Consider the following 21,268-nt stretch of genomic DNA (forward strand, 5'->3'; position numbering starts at 1 on the left):
ATGACGCGTGACAAATCATTCTAAAAGTTTTAAAACAAAATGCAAACATTTTAAGAAAACAACTCCCAATTAGCTACTTTATACAATTTCTTTAATTAAATTAAAGAAAAATAGGAAAATCTTTCCAATCTCTTCTCTTTTCTCTTCTATAAACTCAAGACTTGCTCAAGTAAACATGACGTGCGTAAACCAGCACTAATGTTCCAATTATTTGTTTAATGATTTCACTTCAAAAAGTCGATTGTTCGAAGAATCGACTTATAGAACCCTACTATCATGGAGTAACATAGAGACGAAACGTAATTGTCAAAAACCTAACTCTTGCAACATCAAAATAATGATAGTCAATTGGGGTATTCATTCACACGGTCTACTATTTCGTTATATTGTCATAATGTATTAATATAAAAAAGTTCTAAACTAATAAGACTATTTGAACTATGTTTACTGTTTTGTCATAAAATAATACTTTTATTTGTTTAAAACACAACAACAACTATTATAATATATTAGGACATTATGACAATATGACTAATAGCAGACCGTGTGAATACCCCAAATGTATTTTGTTGTATTTTTGTTTGACAAATCGGAGTGTCTCGTCTTTATGTATAATTCATTATGTGCACTGCTACACGTTCAATATATATTGTGATATTTCAGAATCAAAACTCCAGCTACACGTTCAGTAAATATCGCGATACTGGATAGCGGTCAATATATATTGAACGTATAGCAGTGCCCTATACCTACTATTTTTATTTTAAGAAAAGTACCGAAATATACAACTGTGCTTTTTATATTAAAACTTACTAAACACAGCTGTCTGTATTCGGAGTATTAATTAAAGGTGGTGGCGATTCCACACATGATTATTTTTTTCTTCACTTGTTTAGAGACTAAAACTGTCAAATTCACTAGTGTTTCTTGTTGCTAATACTACACAAACGTAAATTCAAACAAAAACAACAGGCAACCTTTGACAGTTCCAGCCAAAATAAACAAACACATATTGCACTTGTTGTAGAATAGCTTTCACCTAATAATGTGGCGAATACTTGTCAAAGTGTTTTTGTAATTTGCGGTGGACGGATTGTGTGCTCAAGAAAAAAATAAAGAAAAGTTCTTATTTTACAATACATATATATTTATGTATATATATATAAAAAAAAATATTTTAAAAATTTCCATAGTATTTTACGGATTATTTATTAAAAAAAAAGAATAAATATAATAAAAAGAAAGTAAAATAATACAAGTGATTGCAAAATAGAAATGGAAGCAATAATAAGTGAAGATATATTTTATCAACAAAATGAGAATAATAAATTATTAGCCAATGAAACAATAACAAGTGACTATGACTCCTCCGCATATAACACAAGCACAAACCTATCAACGTCTTCCTTATCAAATTGTTCTTCCATATCTTCGCCGTCGTCGTCATTTACTAAATCCCCTACACTGGAAAAAATGAAAACAATGACTGCAGAGGGTTACACACAATTAGAACATGATGAAACAACGCTGCTAAATGATTTTTTTCACACAACACAGCAACAGGAGCAGACACATTTAACACTACAAGATAATGAAAATCAACTACTACAGCAGCAACAGATGTTGCAACAACAATCACAGCTACAACAACATCAAATCAATCAACAGGTGCTGCAACAATTAGGTTTTAATTTATACGACGATAATTTAGATCTTAATTATGCCACCATCAATACTACTACTACAGAAAATATCACAGAAAACACCATAAATAATAATAACTTATCTACTTTATATGGCACTCCTTCACCCTCCCTTATCGATAGTAATAATGATGATGATAATCATAATTTCTCCCATAAAATTTTGGGTATATCGAACGATTCAAATTTATATATTGATGATGATTTCATTTTGAACTACTTGAATCCTCCAACAGAAATGACCATCCAACAACCAACATCTAACGCATCGAATATACTATATGCATTACCATCAATAGATACAAACACTCAAACTGATAACACACTATTGTCAATAACATCTTTAATACATTCTAGCTCACATTTAGATTCACCCTCATCCATACTAACGACAACATCATCATCCATAGCCTCACCAGCATCGGACTTAAATTACATGGAATTACGAGGATCATCGACATCGTCATCATCTAACACACCATGTTCGATAATTGGCATTAGTAATGATAGTAGTATTAATTCATATAATGATTTCTCGTCGGGAGAAAATGGTATTTGTTTTAAATTTGAATATGCTTTTGAAAATCAAAAGTTAGTACAAGTTCAACCTCCACCACCACCACCACCAATATCTGCACTGCCTGATGCAACCAGTAGTAGTGTTATGTCAATGTCAGAACCCATTTCTATAATGACTTCATCGTACGATTCAACTGATGGTGGAGGAGGAGTAGATCTTTCATCACCATTAATACCGGCGTCTTACGTAATATCCCCCTCCCAAACGTCGTCAAAGCATAATACGGTCAATATATCGAATGAAAGGTAGTTTATAGTTTGTTTTGTTTATCTTCTTTGCATTTGATTTTTTTGATTTCTTTCTATCATAGCTTGTCATGTTTCATTTTAGTTAAATGCTGCTTGTAAAAAGCTTTTTTTCTCTCTTCTTTTTGTTGTACATACTTGTAGTTTGTTTAAGTGGCAGATAATTTTTGCTTAATATTTATATTTACTTGTTTTTTTTTTTAAGTAATAATTTTATTTTTAACTGTCTGCTAAGATATGGTACTTGATTTGTTTTATAAATTGAGCCAAGAAATTTTTTGAATTATTTGATACTTTTTACGATCTTTCGCGGCTTTTGGGAATGCAGATATTTATAAACATTTATACACCAATTTGACAAAATTCCCCAAAAATATCGGAGGTCTTCGAAAAGTTGAAACCCCAAACCACAGAATAAATACATAGAACGGAAGGAGAGAGATGCAAATGACAAAAAAATCAAACAAAATTTATCTCCTTTCTCATATATATGTGATACAATAACAAAATATAAGGCAATACATTCTCATGACTCAGGTTTTTGGCTCTCAGTTACCTATCTAGTTGTCATCTGTGCCCCAATTTATAATTTGATGTCGAATATCAAATTAATACGAAATTGCTTTTTTATTTTTGAAAAATATTCTTCAAGAAGATATTTTATGTAATTTCCGAAACGCTTTTTCCATTTAGAAAGAGTTAATAAAGACAAATTATTTTTTAACCCTTATCCTGTACTTATGGGTCAAAATTATCAAAGAGGACGTTGCTTTTGTCTAATTCTGTGATATAGCTAATAAATATTTGGGATGCAATCAATTTAATTATATGAATCATTTTTTAACTACATGATAACTTAAAATCTCAAATAAATTTAACCTAGAAGGTGAAAAGTTTTCAAATACATACATATATGTATTATAAACATTTTAAATTTAACACATTTGGAAACTAAGTTTATGGGATTTTATAAACATTATCTAAGAAAAATATAAATAAATTATTGTCTAAATAAAAATCAAAAAGAACATTTGTTGCATTTCAACTAAATTCCAAAAAAAAAACAACAATGTTTCTTATTAGCAACAATAAAATGTATATCTATAAATATTTAATTGAAATAATTGGAGAAAAACTCATTATAACATTATTAAATTAAACATCTCTCTCTATCTATGAAATTTTTACAATTTGATGTTAAAATACAACAACATCAACGATCAAAAAATGTCTGTGGGTCCCACGCAGCATTAATAATTTATTCCACAACAACAGCAACAAAATATTTAAATAACAACACACACTCAAAATTTATGATTTGAAAAATCACAAATCTATAAATAGTATATTGATAAAAAAGAAATTTAAAAGAAAATTAAACAAAACCAAATGGTAAAATGAAAAACCAAAATAAGTTTCTTAATAACAACAAAAGTATTCAAAACTTTTACAAAAAAAAATAGAGTAAACATGTAAAACACACACATGCCTGCCCTCCTCCTTTGCTCCAAATTATTTGTTTTAAAACATTGTAAAAGTGAAACCATGTTTCATTTTTAAAATCATATTAAATTTTTTACATTTAATATAGACAATAGCGTCACCCAACATCCATCGTCATTGACTTTGGCGTAGTACTCGGCTAAAAACAAAATATTTGTTTGTGTACTCTTCCACAAGTATAAGTAAAATTTAAAAAAAAATAAAAAAAAAACATGAAATTTGAAAATTTGTATTGTATATTGGGGGCGTTTACAGACACATCATGTTTTCTCTGTTATTTGCAGCATGTGCTGCTGTGCATTCGATATTTTGTTTTAGTGAATTTCTGCAAATTTGTTTTAGTTTTATTTTTACGCTTTTGTATAATTTGGCAAAAATATTCTGAATTTTAATTTAATTTGTTTGAATTTGAAATAATAAAAAAATGATATTTATATACACAATAATTGTGTGTGGGTGGCTGGCGGCAGCATCAGAATACATGCAACAAATGTTTAACTATTCCTATGTACAATTATTTGTTCATGTGCTGTGGTTCATCAAATACTTTGAGTGGAACCAGGCACATCCAAATAATATTTTATCATTTAAATAATGTTTACAAAACAAGTGTTGTTTTTATTTAAGGACATTGTTCATTTGTTTATTATATACAAGACTCTTAATACTTTTTGGACGGCACATATTTATAGACATATTTTGGAAATCCATATTTAATATTCTTTAAAATAAATATTAAAACTAGTTATTTTGTAGCGACTTTAGCAAATCAAAATTCTCGAATATATTAAAGGACATGAAAATAAACATTTTTGGTTTTTATTATTCCTTACATTTTTCTATTACGAACTTACAAACATTTTCCTGAATTTTAAACTAATTTTCAATGTATTTTCAAATTCAAACCTTTTATGATATAGTATCCGGAAATTCGGATATAAATTCGAGCTTAAGTTCGAACTATTAATCTTCGACCAGCAAACAATTTTCAAATTAAATATTTTATATAAAAATTAAATTAAATATTTTTCATAATTTATAGGTACAAAAATTATTTTGCTATTTGGAATAGAATGATGCCAAAGATTTTTTTCACTTTTTTTATTATCAATTCTCATAAATTTTAATTTAGCCGTTAATTTAGTGACTAATGTTGTTGTTGTTTTTGTTTTGATTTTTAAATAAATCAGGTGTTTGTTGTTGAATAAGTTTACACCTGATGCAAAATCATAAATTATTTTTGTTTTAATACTTGGGGTGTTTTTTTTATTGTATTTTCTTAAATATTTTTAATAATAATTTGTGGGTTTTAAATAGAAATTTACACATGCATGTATACATACATTTATAAATAAAGTTTCATAGAAAACTAGAAAGAAAATTATTTAAAGCAAAAACAAATAAATAAGTTCGATTTAATAGTTTATATTCTTCTTTTTAGAGCATTAAATAATCTTTATTTTTAAACATGTTTCCAAATCATATTAAAATTTTCGAACTTAAAGTTTTAAAAACTTATATTTTGAAACTGCTTTCAAAATGCTTATAAATTCATGTAGATTTTGAAATTTTTTTCAAAATGTTCACTTTCGAAATGTAAAATAAACTAAATTTATTTTTTAAAGAATCCCTCAGTAATAAACATTATTTTGAGGGATTTAAAAAAATTTCGAATTTAAATTCGAATTTTCGAACATATCTTAAAAAGCTTATATTCTGAAACTTATATTCCTTTTAGAGCATTTAATAATCTTATATTCTAGCTTATATTAAAAGCATGAAAATTTCGATTTTTAGTTCGAAAATTTCCAGTTCGAAATTCGAAGATGTGGGAATAAGTGTTAAAATCAGACAAAAATTATTTTTTTAATTATCCTTAAGTAATAGAGATTGTATTGACGGCTTTAAAAAATTTTCTAACTTAAGTTCCAATTTTCGAATTTAAATTCGAATTTTCGAACATGTCTTAAAAGGCATAAATTCTGAAACTAAATTCAAAAGACTTTAAAATGAATTAAAATTTTGATTTTTTTGTTCGAAAATTTCCTGTTTGAAATTCGAAAATGTGGGAAAAAGTGTTAAAATCAAACAAAAATTAATTTTTTAATTATCCTTAAGTAATAGAGATTGTATTGTATTGACGGCTTTAAAAAATTTTCTAACTTAAGTTCCAATTTTCGAATTTAAATTCGAATTTTCGAACATGTCTTAAAAGGCATAAATTCTGAAACTAAATTCAAAAGACTTTAAAAATGAATTAAAATTTTGATTTTTTTTGTTCGAAAATTTCCTGTTTGAAATTTGAAAATGTGGGAAAAAGTGTTAAAACAAACAAATTTTTTTAATGAATGCTTAAGTGCTATAGATTATTTTGTTGGTTTTAAAAAAAATTTAAACTTAAGATGAATATTCTTTAAAATTAATGAACATTTTGAAATTAGTTTCAACATTTTTAAATTCGAAGTTGAAAAATATAAGAAATTGGCCTCGAAATGAAATTTAAACATTTTTAAGAATCCTCATGATCTATTAATTATTTTAATAGCTTTAAAAAATTGTTGAACATACTTCAAATGTTCAACAATTGGACCACTTTTTCCCATACTTTTCAGACTCAAAAAAAAGGTTTTCTTACAATAAATTTAACCTAATTATTCTATTTAAGTCACACAACTCAAATTTCTCCATAAAAAAGTTCTGGGACAATTCGGATTAATGAACCTAAACACGATGCTGTAAAATATTGAGGAGTTGGGTGTACCTCACAATGTTGCAGAGGTACATATATTTTTTGCGAGAGTCCTAATTTTGTTGTTCTAACAGATGTACTGTTGTTAAAAGAATTTTCCTTTGTTACTGAGTTGCAATCTTTGGACGAGTGAAAGCAATTGTATATCCAATTGTCGTGGAAATTATACTAATTTTTTAGTCGTTATTTCTCCCTGGAATGATTATACTTACTGTCAAGGTAGGCTCTAAAAAGAACAGCATAAGTAATATTTTGTTTTCTAAAATCCTAGGGATAGGCAAACATTCACCTTTGTTAACTGGCCTATTATGTAATAAATAACATTGAAAAATTATTTTTAAAATTATTAAAACAAAAGGAAAATGTTTAAACAATAGTTATAAATAAACAGTAAAAACAAGTTGAAACACCTTTAAAATATTTGAATGACTATTCATTAGCTTAGTGTGCAAACGTGCTAAGTTTAGTTTTTATGAAAATTGAGATTTAGTTAACTATTGCAAAATTTATCATTTCAGTACAATCGATTTGAGTGTAATTACGTTATTAAATATAAAAATGTCTAATTTTTATTAATTATTAGCTTATTAAATTCATTTTAAGAAAACAAGGAATAAATCATTATTTTTTAAAGGAAATATTGGATTTCTTTTGTTGGATGTTTACAAATATGCCAAAGTTGGATGTAAATGCAACCAGAATACCAATTGGGTTGGTTAGGAAAAGTCTCAGGTCTTTAGTAGGAGTGATATCCGGGCAATAAACAATTGGAGCCTTCACTGGTAAATGGGATATGGGAGCACAAAGTTCTGTAGGTTGTGCGAGGATATTAACGTAACCCAGTGTAAGATACCCACAATTTTGATGCTACATTTTAGATACTAGAATTGTGTAATATGCATTTTTTTATACCCTTCACCTTTGTGAGACGGGTATTTATAAGTTTGTCATTCTGTTTGTAATTTCCACAATATAATTTTTCGACCCTATAAAGTATATATAATCTGGATTCTTATAGATAGTGGAGTCGATTAAGCCATGTCTGTCCGTCTGTCCAATTTTCTGAAGACACCAGATATCTTCTGCATCCAAATCTTCAATAATCCTTTCGAGAATTTTCCTATTTAAAATCAGCAAAATCGAATCGATTTTTTATCTATATCTGGATTACTAAGTCATTAATATAGAAAATATGGATATCTAAGGATAGATATAAACCTTTGCAACGACGTATATAAGACCATTGTAAGTTGGACCTACAATGTGTCAAAATCGGAAAAAATATTTTTTAAACCGATTTTTTTTTACCAAAAAAAAAATTAAAAAAACCAACAATTTTTTTTAAAATTTAAAAAAATTAAATTTAAAAAATTTTAAAATAATTTGAAAATTTTTTTCCAAAAAATTAAAAAAAAATTAAATTTTGTTTAAAATTTGTATTTTGAAGTATAATTTGGTGAAGGGTATATAAGATTCGGCACAGCGGAATTTAGCTCTCTTACTTGTTTTACTTGAAATGTATTAAAAACCGGATCCTACCGCATAACAAGATCTATAAATAAAATTCCACAATTTAGATGAAAAGGGTTTTTTTTTATTGAAATAAAAACGTGTCTAAATTTAAAATAATTTGCTTTTAAAATCTTCTGGGCTATGAGATACCCGAACTCATTTACGTTGGCTTAATAAGATTATAGTAACTGTGATTTATTACATTTGAACTCCCTATTTGAATGCCCGCAAAATGTATAAAAAGTGGCTTAGCACATTTTCACACTAAACTAATGTAAATATTGTCTATAAACTAGCTATAATTTTATAAATAGACCAGCATTTATCCATTATTTTCTAATTGATTGCATTAAATTTTAAGTGTTTTCTTTCAGTTTTCATTATTAATAAAATATTTAAAATAAATATTTTCAATTTGTTAAATGTCGCTCTAATAAAACGCCTTCGAAATATTGAAATAATTTAAATATTTTTTTTATGTTATTCTATTTCGGTTTGAAATACAGTCAGACAGACAGACAGAGATACATACAGACATATTTGCTTATTTCTATGTCAACGACCAAGGTCAAAAATATTGAAGATCTAAACAACTGAATATTTCAGTCTTCCTACTCTCTAACAAATAATAAAATATGTATGTATGCAGATATATACATACATACATATTTATAATATTGAATTTTTATTGTATAAATAATGTTCATAATATTTTGCCAATAAATTTAAACAATCTAACTGTAAATAGAAAAATAATATTGAAATTCGCCGGGAATTGTAAAAAAAAAGAAAAAAAAAAACAAATCAGCTTATGCATTAAATAGTTTAATACTTAATCCATGTGTTTGTCGTTTGTTATTATTATTGTTTAAAATTTAAACAAATAAGAGAAAATGTAAAAAAAACATGCTTTATTGGCCAAAATGTTTGTTGTTGATGTTTTTGTTTTTGGAAAAACCATACAAACCAAAACAAAATGAATGAAAAGCATTTGCTGTTAAAAACAAAACAAAATAATAAAAACACTTTTTATGTTGTTGCTACTAAACAAAATTAAAACAAAACTAAAAAATAACTCAATAACACTAATTTATTTTCTTCTTTTTATATACATACATATATTAAATACATTTTACTATCAATAATATTGAAAAAATAAAAACAACCATACATACAAACATGCAAAATAATAAAAAACATAAATGTATATGTATAAAAAACAGGTGCGAGCCAACTAAACGCAAAATAAAAAAAAAATATTTATTTTTTTAAATATAAAATCTTTCTTATTTTTTTGGGGTTTTAAACATCATCACCATCAACAACAAAAACAACAACAACAATTAAACAAACATTTAAATACTAAAACACAAATAAAAAATAAAAAAAAATTAAAAATATCTAAAATGAATAATGATAAAATTATGGCGAACATTATTTGTACGGTTTGATTAGTTATATGGAAGTAAATAATGAACCTGATGAACTTTCATTATGTATACGACCTGGTGCCTTACACAAACAGAAAGGAGAGCCAACTTATGCAACAGTTTCTTTCGAGGTACTATAACTTTTACCACAAACATTGATACTACCACTCTTACTACTATTAAAACTACTACCACTACTACTACTTTAATTTCTAATACAAACAAAAACAAAATTGAATGACGATAAAAAAAAATAACATTTAATTATTACAAAAATTTCTAGTATTAAGAATATTTTGTTTTTGGTTTAACAAGATAGTTAATTTTATTTATACTAAAAGATAATGATATGAAAAACAATCGATTTTGTAGCATATGTCCCGTAGAAAACTAAAATTAAAATCCAGATAGTTTTTCTCACCATAAAAAATATGGGGTTTTATATATACTTTTTCATTCCGTTTGTAAAATACAAGATTGGCTTTTTGCTCTACTACCGTTACCGATATAATCTAATACCGTTACCGCTATCCTATAAATAATTTTAAATTATAAGAACTGTTTATGAAAAGGGTTGTAAAACACAATTCTGTGGACTTCTGATAAAACAACTTTAGTGGAATTTTATAATTTTTCAGGAGAGCCTAAAAACTGTTGAATTGATCGATAATTATTTTATTATTTGTCCTTGAAGAACTTTATTGTTTGTTTCAAAGAATTATACAAAGCTTTCGATATAATTTAAGGACAAATAATAAAATAATTATCGATCAATTCAACAGTTTTTAGGCTCTCCTGAAAAATTATAAAATTCCACTTATGTTGTTTTATCAAAAGTCCATAGGTTTTTTTTTTTGACAACAATTGAGTTTATTGAAATCAACGGAATTTAAAATGATATAATACAAACACTGTCAACTTATTTGAAATTTTTGTAAATTTTACTGGGTGTTATTGGATGTATGAATTAAAAATGTGGGAATTTTTTCAAATGTTTAGCTTTTATTTTGAAACATTTGTACAATATAAATTTATTCAAAGTATTGGTCATTGTTAGCCATGACCTTTTCAAACCAATTTATGAATTTCTATTCCAAAGTGAAGCGTATCCCAGAGAAAGTGTTCTGCATCAATCGAAACAAATAGTAGTCGGGCGGGGCAAGGTCTGGATTATAAAGCAAAACCGAACACTTCTTTATAAATACTTTTTAAAATGTTCCATGCCTGGACGCATATTCTGGGCGTTTTTCGCCCACAGTTGTTTTAAATCAGTTGAGGAGATTAATTTTTTTAGTTTTTTTTTAAACTTGAAGTTTATTATTGATGAGATAAATCATATTGGCGTTAAGAATCTTAATTGAAAAATAATAAATAGAGTTGTTAACCATGATACCGGGCGGGTGACCGGTCTGAGCTGGACCCAATAGCTTTTATATGTAAAAAGTCATATTATATAACATTCGAAATGATGCAAAATATCTTTTAAATGTTAGCGATATTATTCAAAAATTAGAAATATAACTAGGTGTGAACTAAATGTGAAGAGAAAAAATTAAATTAGAGAGAAAAAAGAAAGAAGTCTGGTGATATAAAGAGAAATAAAATGAAAAACCCCAACCCAAAAAAAAGAAAAAGTACATGAAATAAGTATAGACTGGGAAACTCAGAGTCCCGTTACCTAAAATAGCCAGCCTATTCCCCTGATAAAACCTAATAGATTTCCTAGATCATATCTTGCTATGTATATCCCCCAGTTCACCATGGAATCTTTCATAGCCATTTTTGACTGAGACCCTGTAATCTAGAACAGTTACACATAATATGTTCCACTGTTCCTACTTCCTAATATCCTCGCACAACCTACAGAAGTCCTGTGCGCCCATATTCCATTTACCAATGAAGTCTCCAATTGAGCAGACTTATCCCATCCAACCCTGGTTGCCTTTGTATTAAAATTTCGCTAAATAGCCCTGGACTCCCTGCAATCCGTCCTACTACACCAGGATTGTTTCGCACAGTCCCGGAATCTTTCGAAGATTAACTTATAGTAGTGGCATATAGGAGGTTTAACCCTATTAATATAGTCCAGATCCGAGACCTGTCCGGCCAGTTTATCTGCTATCTCATTTTTCCTCTGATTATGTATAGTTTCAATAATGCTTCTAGAGCCCTCTTACAGTTCAGCACTATGCTCGAGTGTACCATATAGCATTTCAAAGACCTCAGTGCTGCCTGACTATCCTCATCTACTACATAAACTCCGGTTCCCGTGCTAGATTCCATCAGTGGAAACTGTAACCCATTCAAACAAGGTAAGGTAAGATTCGCCATAGTCCAATATAACGCTCTTAGTTGTTTACTCATAATTCAAATGTATTCAAGTATTAGGTAAACTCGGAATTTTAATTAAAACACACTTTTCTTTCGCAAAAAATATTCCTGCTACCAGATTGTTTTTCATATCAGTTTTATTTAAAATTACAATTCTACACAAAAAAAAAACCAAAAACAAATATTCAAAATAATTAGAAATTATTACGTTATTTTTTTCTGCTTTTTAGTGCAAAACTCAATTTAAAATAAGCTGCGTTTAATATACGAACTATTTGGCCTGGCCTTAACCATAAATTTAATCAATTTGTTTACGAAATAGCCAATGCGAAAATAAGGTATCTAACACACGCACATTATAGAATAATAAAATGAAATAAAAAAAGGGAAATATTAATCATCAGTTGGAATATTATGCTTCTTTGTTTATTGTTTTTTTTTATAAATATGCTTGCTGCCGATTAGTTGCTGTATTTTTTTTACCAAGAAAACACAGAACAAAAATTGCCATTAAATTTAATTTAATTGCATGTAGATTTCTAATGATTATTGAAAATCTTTTGAAAAATATTTTGTTAATCATAATTATTTAGAAATTTATTTTCTAATTACAATTAATGTATGTATTTCAAATGTTCCTATCACTAGAGTTCCGATGAATCATTGTCACGCTATAAGTGCAACTATGAGAATTGTAATCGCAGTTACAGCACAATTGGTAATCTGAGAACACATTTGAAAACTCACAAAGGTAAGTAGAAGAAGCTCAAAACAAGCAAAAATCTTACATTTTAGTTTTTTACTTAAAATAATAAATGTTTATTTCTGTTTGATGCTTGATACAGGTGAATATCGTTTCAAGTGTCCAGAGGAAGGATGTGGCAAAGCATTTTTAACTTCATATAGTTTAAAAATACATATTCGAGTACACACTAAAGTTAAGCCATATGAATGTGATGTGGGGGGCTGTGAAAAGGCCTTTAATACACGCTATAGGTGAGTAACAATAAAAATCTGTGGAATTTTAGTGATTTAATAATTATTCCATTTAAATTACAGACTTCACGCCCACTTACGTCTACACAATGGCCAAACGTTTAACTGTGACCAGTGTAAGAAATGTTTCACTACTCTGAGCGATTTAAAGAAACACATGCGCACGCATACCCAAGAGCGACCCTACAAATGTCCCGAAGATACATGTGGCAAAGCATTTACTGCCTCGCATCATCTAAAGACCCACATACGTACTCACACCGGAGAACGTCCGTATCCATGCGAAGAGACCAGTTGCCAAAAATCATTCAGTACTTCGCACAGCTTAAAGTCGCACAAGAAAACTCATCAGAAACAAAACCAGAATCGACCACCAAGGGAACGTAAAACCAAAACTAAAAATCGTAGATATGAAACTAACACCACCACCAACAATGATAGTGCTGGGGAGCAGGATGTCAAAGTGGTGAAACAAGAAGTGGATAAAATTGCCGGCTATACGGAAGAAACAAACTCCACCTTTACCGGAAGTGAATTTGAGGTAATAGAGGGCAAATGTGAAATAAAACCACAACAAACTTCATCATCGTTTGTTAAATCTGAAGCTGTCGAGTGTGATATCAATGATATGTATGCCGTTCAGTTGCCTGAAGTAAAATCATCTCAATTTACAGCATTGGCGCCAAAAATTGAAAGTATGCCCATGCCAGAAACTTCACAAGCCTTTCAGGTGGCTTACGCTTCCGAAGAGGAGATACCAACACCTTGGATAGATGCTGGGGTCTTAGTGTCAAAACCTATATTACCCATGGCTCCTGTAACATCGTCCTGCGTGGTCTTACCCACAGAAATGCCCAGCTATGTTAATTTACAGCCCAATTATTCAAACGCTATGTCGATGATGAATCCCCAGTACCAGGTGACGCCAGTAGAGCAGGGAAATCCCAACTTGCCCATGGAAATTGATAACAATAACATTATCAACAACAGTATTAGCAACAGGCATCAACAGAATACCTACCAGCAATTGCCTTCCGGTGGCACTCTTACCCAAGATGTGATGCCGTTGCAGGAGAATATAGAGGATTTGTTAAGGGGTACCGATTATAGCAGTGATGCTGATATGGAAACAGAATCATTGCTCAATGATATACTAATGACCATAGACAACAACACCAGTCTATTGCAGGAAACTCTTCAGCAGGCCAATGAAGTGCCAACCGATGGTTCGGGTCTCATAGAAGTCGATTTGCGTAGTAGCAAACCCACTCTAAAACAAATTACCGCTGATGCTGGCATCTGCAGCTGTACCAATTGTAAATGTGATAAAACTAAAAATTGCCAAGGCGGCTGTTCCTCTGAGACTCCTTGTGGCAAGAAACCGCCAAATGTTAAAGGTGCTAAGGGCGGCTGTTGTGCCAATAAAAACAAAGCGAACAAACCACTAAGTAAGCGTGAAACGGAGATGAATCAAAATATTGAAGATGTGGCCATGTTATTGCAAAATCTTGCCTCCATGGGTAGTGATCGCAAAGGCGGTTGCTGTGGTGCTAATACTGCAGTCACCAAAGAAACAGCTGCACCCGAGATTAATACCAATAAAACGTCTTGTTGTTCGGGACAAACTGCCAAACCCATGGCAACATCTTCTTGTTGTTCTATGCCAGCGTCCAAAGCTCCTACGGCCAGCTCTGGCTGCTGCTCGTCAGAAAAAGCATTGCCACAGAAAACCAGCTCCTGTTGCTCTTCCACTGACGCCAAGATGATGCCGCCGCCTCCACCTGCCAACACAAAAGCTCTCAAGAGCTCATCTTGCACTTGCAAGAGTCCTTCGGAAGGTGTGGCTAATGGCTGTTGTGTTGTTATATGCATTAAAACTTTACAGGCTTTGCGTAAAGTTTTGAACCGTAAAAATTTAAATCTTGTCCTTTGTCCTCAAAATCAAACGAATCAAACTAATTAATGCGCGGAAACTGTTATAATTTTTTTATAATTTTTTTGTTTTTAAATTCAGAGATCTTTAACAATTGTTAAATTTGTTTTATTTTTTATATTGAAAAATATATTTTTTGTTGCTTAATTAACCTATAGTTAATAGTTTATATACAATACTTGTTAGCTACATGCCAAAATCAGAAACTACATTGTTTCATGCCATGTTTCATATAGTTTTTAAAAGAAAAATTAAAAAGAACATATATAAATGTATACCACTGTGCCTTATACCAATTTTTTTTATTAAAATAAAAAATAACCTATATACTTATATACACTGATATTTAAATGTGGTTTTAATTTCATAAAAAGATTTGAAAATATTATAATATTACAAGAATAGAAATATCGTAGTTTTTAAAACAAATTTTGAAAAAACCTTTTCTCATTGAAATGCTGGAATAGCGGTAAATAGATTACGATATTAATTGAAAACAAAACCTTAATAGTTTTTGGAATAAAATAGAAGTTCATTAGTACTTTAGATTTGTAAAAGTATTTCAATTTGCGCCCCTGTTATGTAAATCGAGTGTTTTTTTTAAAGCAATAATTCCCAAATTGATGTTCTTGGTATATCACGATTTTAAACAGAACAGAGAGGACAGTTAAACACAAAATTATTTATGGTAAATACATTATAAAGAGGTTTGAAGTTGTTCAGTCCTATTTCAGCTTCTTTGCTTCTTCGAAGATAAATTCTTAATTCTGCATTTTTTACATAAAATTGTTTAAAATTGTGAACAGTAATGTAATACGTAAACAAACTCAAATGTTTCACAGTATGGAGTGATTTTATTGAAATCTAAAAAAATTTAAATATAATAAAATACCTAAATTGTCATCTTAGTTGTTTTTTTTAATAATTAAATCTAGTATAAAATTACCGTTAAGGTCAGCGATGTCTTAATAATAAACTTTGCTTGTCAAGTGATGTCGTTAGCTGAATAGTACAAAAAAACGTACATTTCAAATTCGAATTTCAACGAGTTTTTTTAAGGTTGGCTACCGATTCCAAATGGTTAAAATTGGGATTATTTCGTTAAATGTATTTTCGAGGTAACGGTAATTTTATACTAGATTTAATTATTAAAAAAAACAACTAAGATGACAATTTAGACATTTTATTATATTTAAAATTTTTTAGATTTGAATAAAATCACTTACTCCATACTGTGAAACATTTGCTGCAAAACATTTGAGTTTGTTTATGAAAGGGATAAGTAATGGAAAAGGGTGCTCTGTTTCATGTACATGAAATTTTTGTTGAGTATGTCATCCACATTTATTCGTTCATATTCATTCTGTACAGAAATATCAAAAACTGAAAAGCAAAAACTTCACTGTGTGAACACGAATACAGTTTCAAAGGAGAATTTACAAAAAAAAAACTTATGAAATCAAATTAAAAGTCATCTATTAAGCATTCCGTTAATGAATTAATTCATAGGCTTAATTCGTTTGAGAATTCATTCTTAAAATTTTCTTTAACTTACATTCATGATTGATATATCGATATATCCGCTATAGTGAATGGTATGAAAAGCTAATAATCGATTTTCGATTTTTCGATCAACCATATTCATATCGATTTTTACAGTCGATTAGTCGACCCCAATAATCGATTTGCATTTTTGGGAACTATAGCAAATATACGCTATAATTACGGATAAAAATCATATTTTGGAAGAGTATTATAACTCATTTATTGAGAGATGTTCATTTTATAAACGCAAACATTTGACAACAATTTTGTGGAAAAAATTTCTTAAGTTTGAAATTTCGCTTTAAAAAATGAGGTTCTCTGTGAATATTTTTCGCTGTCAGCTGAAGATTAATATATTGTAAAATGTTATGAAAGCAAAAAAGTAGACAATGCTAAAAATTCCGAAATTTTATTTTATTTATTTCGATTAATCGTCATCAAAAATCGATTTCACCATAATCGTAATCGATTTACCATTCACTAATCCCACAAATGGCTGAGATATAAACAAAAATTACGACTACCTAGATTAAGTTATTAACATAGACAATATCGATATATAATGATAGATATTTCAAAGACTTTTCCAATGACGAATATATCGCCATAGAAATTCGTACCGAATTGGTCAAAATCGGAAATTTATTATATTAAAACCGAATTTTTTTCATCAACAAATTTTTTTTGACCAAAATTGTTTCCTCTAATTTTTTTTTGTTTTCTATCTTTATATTAAAGCAGGTGTGCTCTAAAGCTATTGCATCATTGCTAGAGTGGTCAAACCGGTTTTCGAATTATTCGAAAAACCGGGTTTTTTCCAATTTTCCGTTTTTTTTAAACCGGTTTTTATAAAAGGACAGTTTTCGAGTTATTCGACAAACCGGGTTATTTGTCTCGAATTATTCGACAAAATCGAAAATCGCAAAGTAGGTCTGGGTTGATTAACAACTCGCGTATCATTGTCATTATTTCTTAAGGCTCGTGTTCATATTATTTCATTCGACAATTTTGCGTCTAGTTCTGGCGTGTGTGATGTAGCTTCGTATAACGTTTCCTGCTCTACGTAGTTCACACCAACCGCGTGTCTTTTAATTTTGATAAAACAACTTTGGACAGGAGAGTTATCTATATTATTTAAAAAAAAAATATAAAATATTATTTTAAAAAATACAACTAAATATTAGTATTACATATATTATTAATATTATATTAATATATGAGGAGCCGCAGAACAAAAGGTACTTTTTTGGAAATTTAAAAATATTGAGAAATTGATTTTTTCTAGATTTCAACCCAAATATTACCAAAAAATCGGTTTTATTCGGTTATTCGAACCGGTTTTTGATAGAAAAAACCGAAAACCGGTTTTTGAAAATTACGCATTTTCGAATTATTCGAAAATCGGTTTTTTTGTATATGTCGAATATTTGATCACTCTAATCATTGCCCATTTCATTGTAATAGATTTTAATTTTTAATTTTAAAATAAAAAGGCTCTGATGACAGGCCATTACATTAGAATAGAATCATGAGAATATAAATTAATTCAACCATGATACAATAATTGTAGAAGGTAGAATCACTAGGGAGAGTTTTCAATATTTAGCCCTATAACGTCAAACTTTGATTTTGATTTTTTTCATATTTTTTTATATTTTATTTTGTTTGACGTTACAAGAATTGTATAATTGAGAATTTATTTTCTACTGGGTGTACCTTATGTTGTTGTATCATGAATTCAACAATGACTGAATTCACTTGTTTTGTTGGAAATGATTTTATTTTTTTATTCTGAATAAGATTTTAGTGATTTTAAACAATGCACATCACATTCGTTTTTTTAATTTATTTTATTGTTTACTATGATTTAAGGTAGTAGAGATTCAGGATACTCACTGCCCTCCACATGCTAGGTAAAATTCAAATGTTAACAAAGTTTATGTATTTATCATTTTAAAGATATTTATTAAGATTAAACTACAAATGTCATATTTTTAATTAACAAATATCTGAGTTTACATTTTATCATTATCTTGCCAAAAGAAAATAAATTTATAGATTCTTCATTAATTAAATATTAAATTACTTGAATTGGTACAGCGATTATTACTCACAAACGTTAATTAAAACGTTAATTGTTTTTAAATAAAAAACACATTTTGGAATGAAACTTAAACTGAAAGTAGTAGCCGATATAAAATAAGTTAACAAAGACCATTATGACCTTATTAATCTTCACCAGCTGGTATGGCATCCTCAAGACGTCTGATGAACTTAACACGTATCTCAGTTACATTATCTCCTTTTAACTGATCCTAGAATGATTAAAGCACCATCATTAGACGATAATATAAAGAAAACACCGTTTAATAAAAAATAACTTGCCTGAACAAACCAGCACTGAACTTCTAACTGTACCATTTCCAAAGCGCCTCTAATACAACCGCTTATAATGGAACTGTATCTTAAATTGGTGAGATCGGGTGGTAGTTCCACAAATTCTGTTAGGGGATTTGTTTCGAATTGCAGCGAAAACTCATCTGAGGCTGGTGACCAATTGGCTATGGTAGGTTGTACATTTAAATAGATGCGAAATGCTTGCTGAATACGATCAGCTGTTTCACGCATTTCTAGGCAACGTGTTGCCGATGTACGAGCCAAGAAATCTTCAATTAAACGCATACCCATATTATAGCCGATACGTTCCAGTTGTTTGTTAACATCTTCTACATTCTCCAAGTCACGTAGCATTTGTGTTACCAATGCTCCATAGGTAAGTGTTAAAAATTCGGAATTCTATACAGCAGCGAGGGATGGTGAAATGAAGGAAGGAGCAGAATAAATATGATTTGTTTTTCTGGAGCCATAATTGTTTTATTTTTTTTGTTTGTTTGGTTTTGTTTAGTTACAGTGTTATAATTACTATAATGACTTAAACTTAACTTAGGGCTAAATTGTATTTACAGTTTCGTACGTTCTATATGAGTACGAAGAGGGGGCGGGACATTGATTGAGAATAACAGGCGCTCCTATGAGCGCATGTTGATGTTACTTAATTGGTGTTATAGTTATATTGGGTGTTGAAGTTGCTGTAATGGTGTTGGGGTGATGTGGTGCTATAACACGCGGCGGTGCTCTTGGCACTGAAGCTCTTGACAATAGCGCCGTATGCTGTAGTTCATCGTGTCCCGCCCCTTGTTGCTGTAAATCACCCTTTTCTTGTGCAGAATGAAAGCGGCCACCCTCACCACGAACCCTATTCATGGCATGACGATGTCGTGATTCGTGTAAATATTTCGAACGCTCTTTGGGAATGCGTGATTCTAATTTCGCTCGTGCTTGACGTCGCACAAGTATACGTTTGTATTGTTTGGCATTCACATACAGTGGCTCTTCTTCAGGTTCTCCTGATTGTGCGTCTTCCGTAGAGGTCTCCATAACAGAATCTGCTGCTGCCGTTGAGCTTGAAGTATTTGTAGGGGTATTTTGGGTTTGTGTTGTAGGTGCAGTGGAAGCAGGAGCAGGTGTTGATACCCGTACGGTTGTATTGCCCACATTATTTGCTGCTGTCGTTGTTAATTGATTTGCTGTGGACTGTGGTACCATTATAATTTGTTGTGCTATAGTGTTATTATTGGCTGTTGCGTTTGCATTGCCAGCTTGAGGTGGCGCTGCTGTTGTTATTTGCATAATTTGACCATTGATATTTATAAATTGTGGATGTATGGCTTGGATTGTGTTGTTCGCACTCTCAGCTCCATTCAAGACATTTGGTTGGTAGAATAAAGTCTGTCCATCGGGCAATTGCATAAGCTGCATTGGCTGAGCCGTCTGTTGGGGTTGCTGCAGCATTATTTGATTTCCTTGCAAAGGTATAAGTTGTTGTTGAAGACCCCCAACTTGTTGCGCTTGTTGTTGTCCTATAATAATTTGGGCTTGACCACCGGCAGTGGTCATAACAGGCATTGGTATTACCTGAATTTGATTAGAGGCTACGGAATTGTTGTTAGTATTCATTGCTTGGTCCGTGTTTGTTTGGTGTTGTTGACTTGGTTGACTATTTTCCATTTCTACAATTTATCATCCACCTCCTCACCAAATCTGATCAGTCCTCTCTTGATTATCTGTCCATTCGGAGGGACTACTGTAAAATCGTATTGAAACTCATTTTTATCGAGGGTGGCCACTCTACAAATTCTACAAACTTATTCTACCAGCAAAACAAATATTTGTCATTATGACGTTTTTGCAAAACTTACCACTTTTTTAGCATCTAATCTGGAAGTTTGGCGAGACATTTTTCATATATTCCACACAATATAATACTCAAACTTTACAACAATATAGTTTTTATCAATAATTTTCGCGTCTAAAAGGCTTAAATTTTTATTTGAAATATACACCCCACAAAAGACAGTAGAAAAAAATTATTATTAGCAGAACTAAGAATGGAGTATGTTCAGTGATTAAACGTCATTTTGAACAAGAGTTGCCAAAACTATTTATAGTTCAGCAAATGGGACATCAATTTTTGTGAATGTTATTTGTAGAAAGAAGAAGCAATTGGTGGAATGTTATTTGGAAACATCATTTACTTGATTTTCTGATGATAAATATCAGAAATGATTTATTTTAATTTAGTTTTGAACAAAAAAGAATAAAAACAATTTAGTTTCAAGTAGGATAATATTTTTTTGAACACAAACATTTGTGTTTTTTTATTGTACTAAAAATTAGTTTT

General features: G+C 29.8%; 2 protein-coding genes across 4 annotated transcripts; one reads left to right on the forward strand and one right to left on the reverse strand.

Annotated features, from left to right (window-relative positions):
- Nucleotides 1–1,107: 1,107 nt before the first annotated feature.
- Nucleotides 1,108–15,327, forward strand: MTF-1 (Metal response element-binding Transcription Factor-1). 2 transcript variants are annotated; one of them, XM_065506520.1, is made up of 5 exons: nt 1,675–2,528; nt 9,748–9,853; nt 12,702–12,804; nt 12,899–13,049; nt 13,113–15,327. In XM_065506520.1, the coding sequence occupies exons 1-5, from the start codon at nt 1,942–1,944 to the stop codon at nt 15,010–15,012; spliced, it is 2,847 nt and encodes a 948-aa protein (XP_065362592.1). In that variant the 5' UTR covers nt 1,675–1,941; the 3' UTR covers nt 15,013–15,327. The 2 variants fall into 2 exon arrangements, with proteins under 2 accessions (XP_065362593.1, XP_065362592.1); XM_065506521.1 differs by lacking the exons at nt 1,675–2,528; nt 9,748–9,853 and adding an exon at nt 1,108–1,668.
- Nucleotides 15,328–18,463: 3,136 nt separating this feature from the next.
- Bet3 (blocked early in transport 3) lies at nt 18,464–20,973 on the reverse strand. Of its 2 annotated transcripts, XM_065504367.1 has the most exons (3): nt 20,787–20,973; nt 18,913–19,323; nt 18,464–18,842 (listed from the first exon to the last, which is right to left on the reverse strand). In XM_065504367.1, exons 1-3 carry the CDS (start codon nt 20,823–20,825, stop codon nt 18,756–18,758), a joined length of 537 nt encoding a protein of 178 aa, XP_065360439.1. In that variant the 5' UTR covers nt 20,826–20,973; the 3' UTR covers nt 18,464–18,755. The 2 variants fall into 2 exon arrangements, with proteins under 2 accessions (XP_065360439.1, XP_065360438.1); XM_065504366.1 differs by lacking the exons at nt 18,464–18,842; nt 18,913–19,323 and adding an exon at nt 19,397–20,671 and having other exon boundaries at nt 20,787–20,956.
- Nucleotides 20,974–21,268: the final 295 nt, after the last annotated feature.

The sequence above is a fragment of the Calliphora vicina genome, chromosome 3, assembly GCF_958450345.1.
Source record: "Calliphora vicina chromosome 3, idCalVici1.1, whole genome shotgun sequence".
Taxonomy (NCBI): Eukaryota; Metazoa; Arthropoda; class Insecta; order Diptera; family Calliphoridae; genus Calliphora; species Calliphora vicina.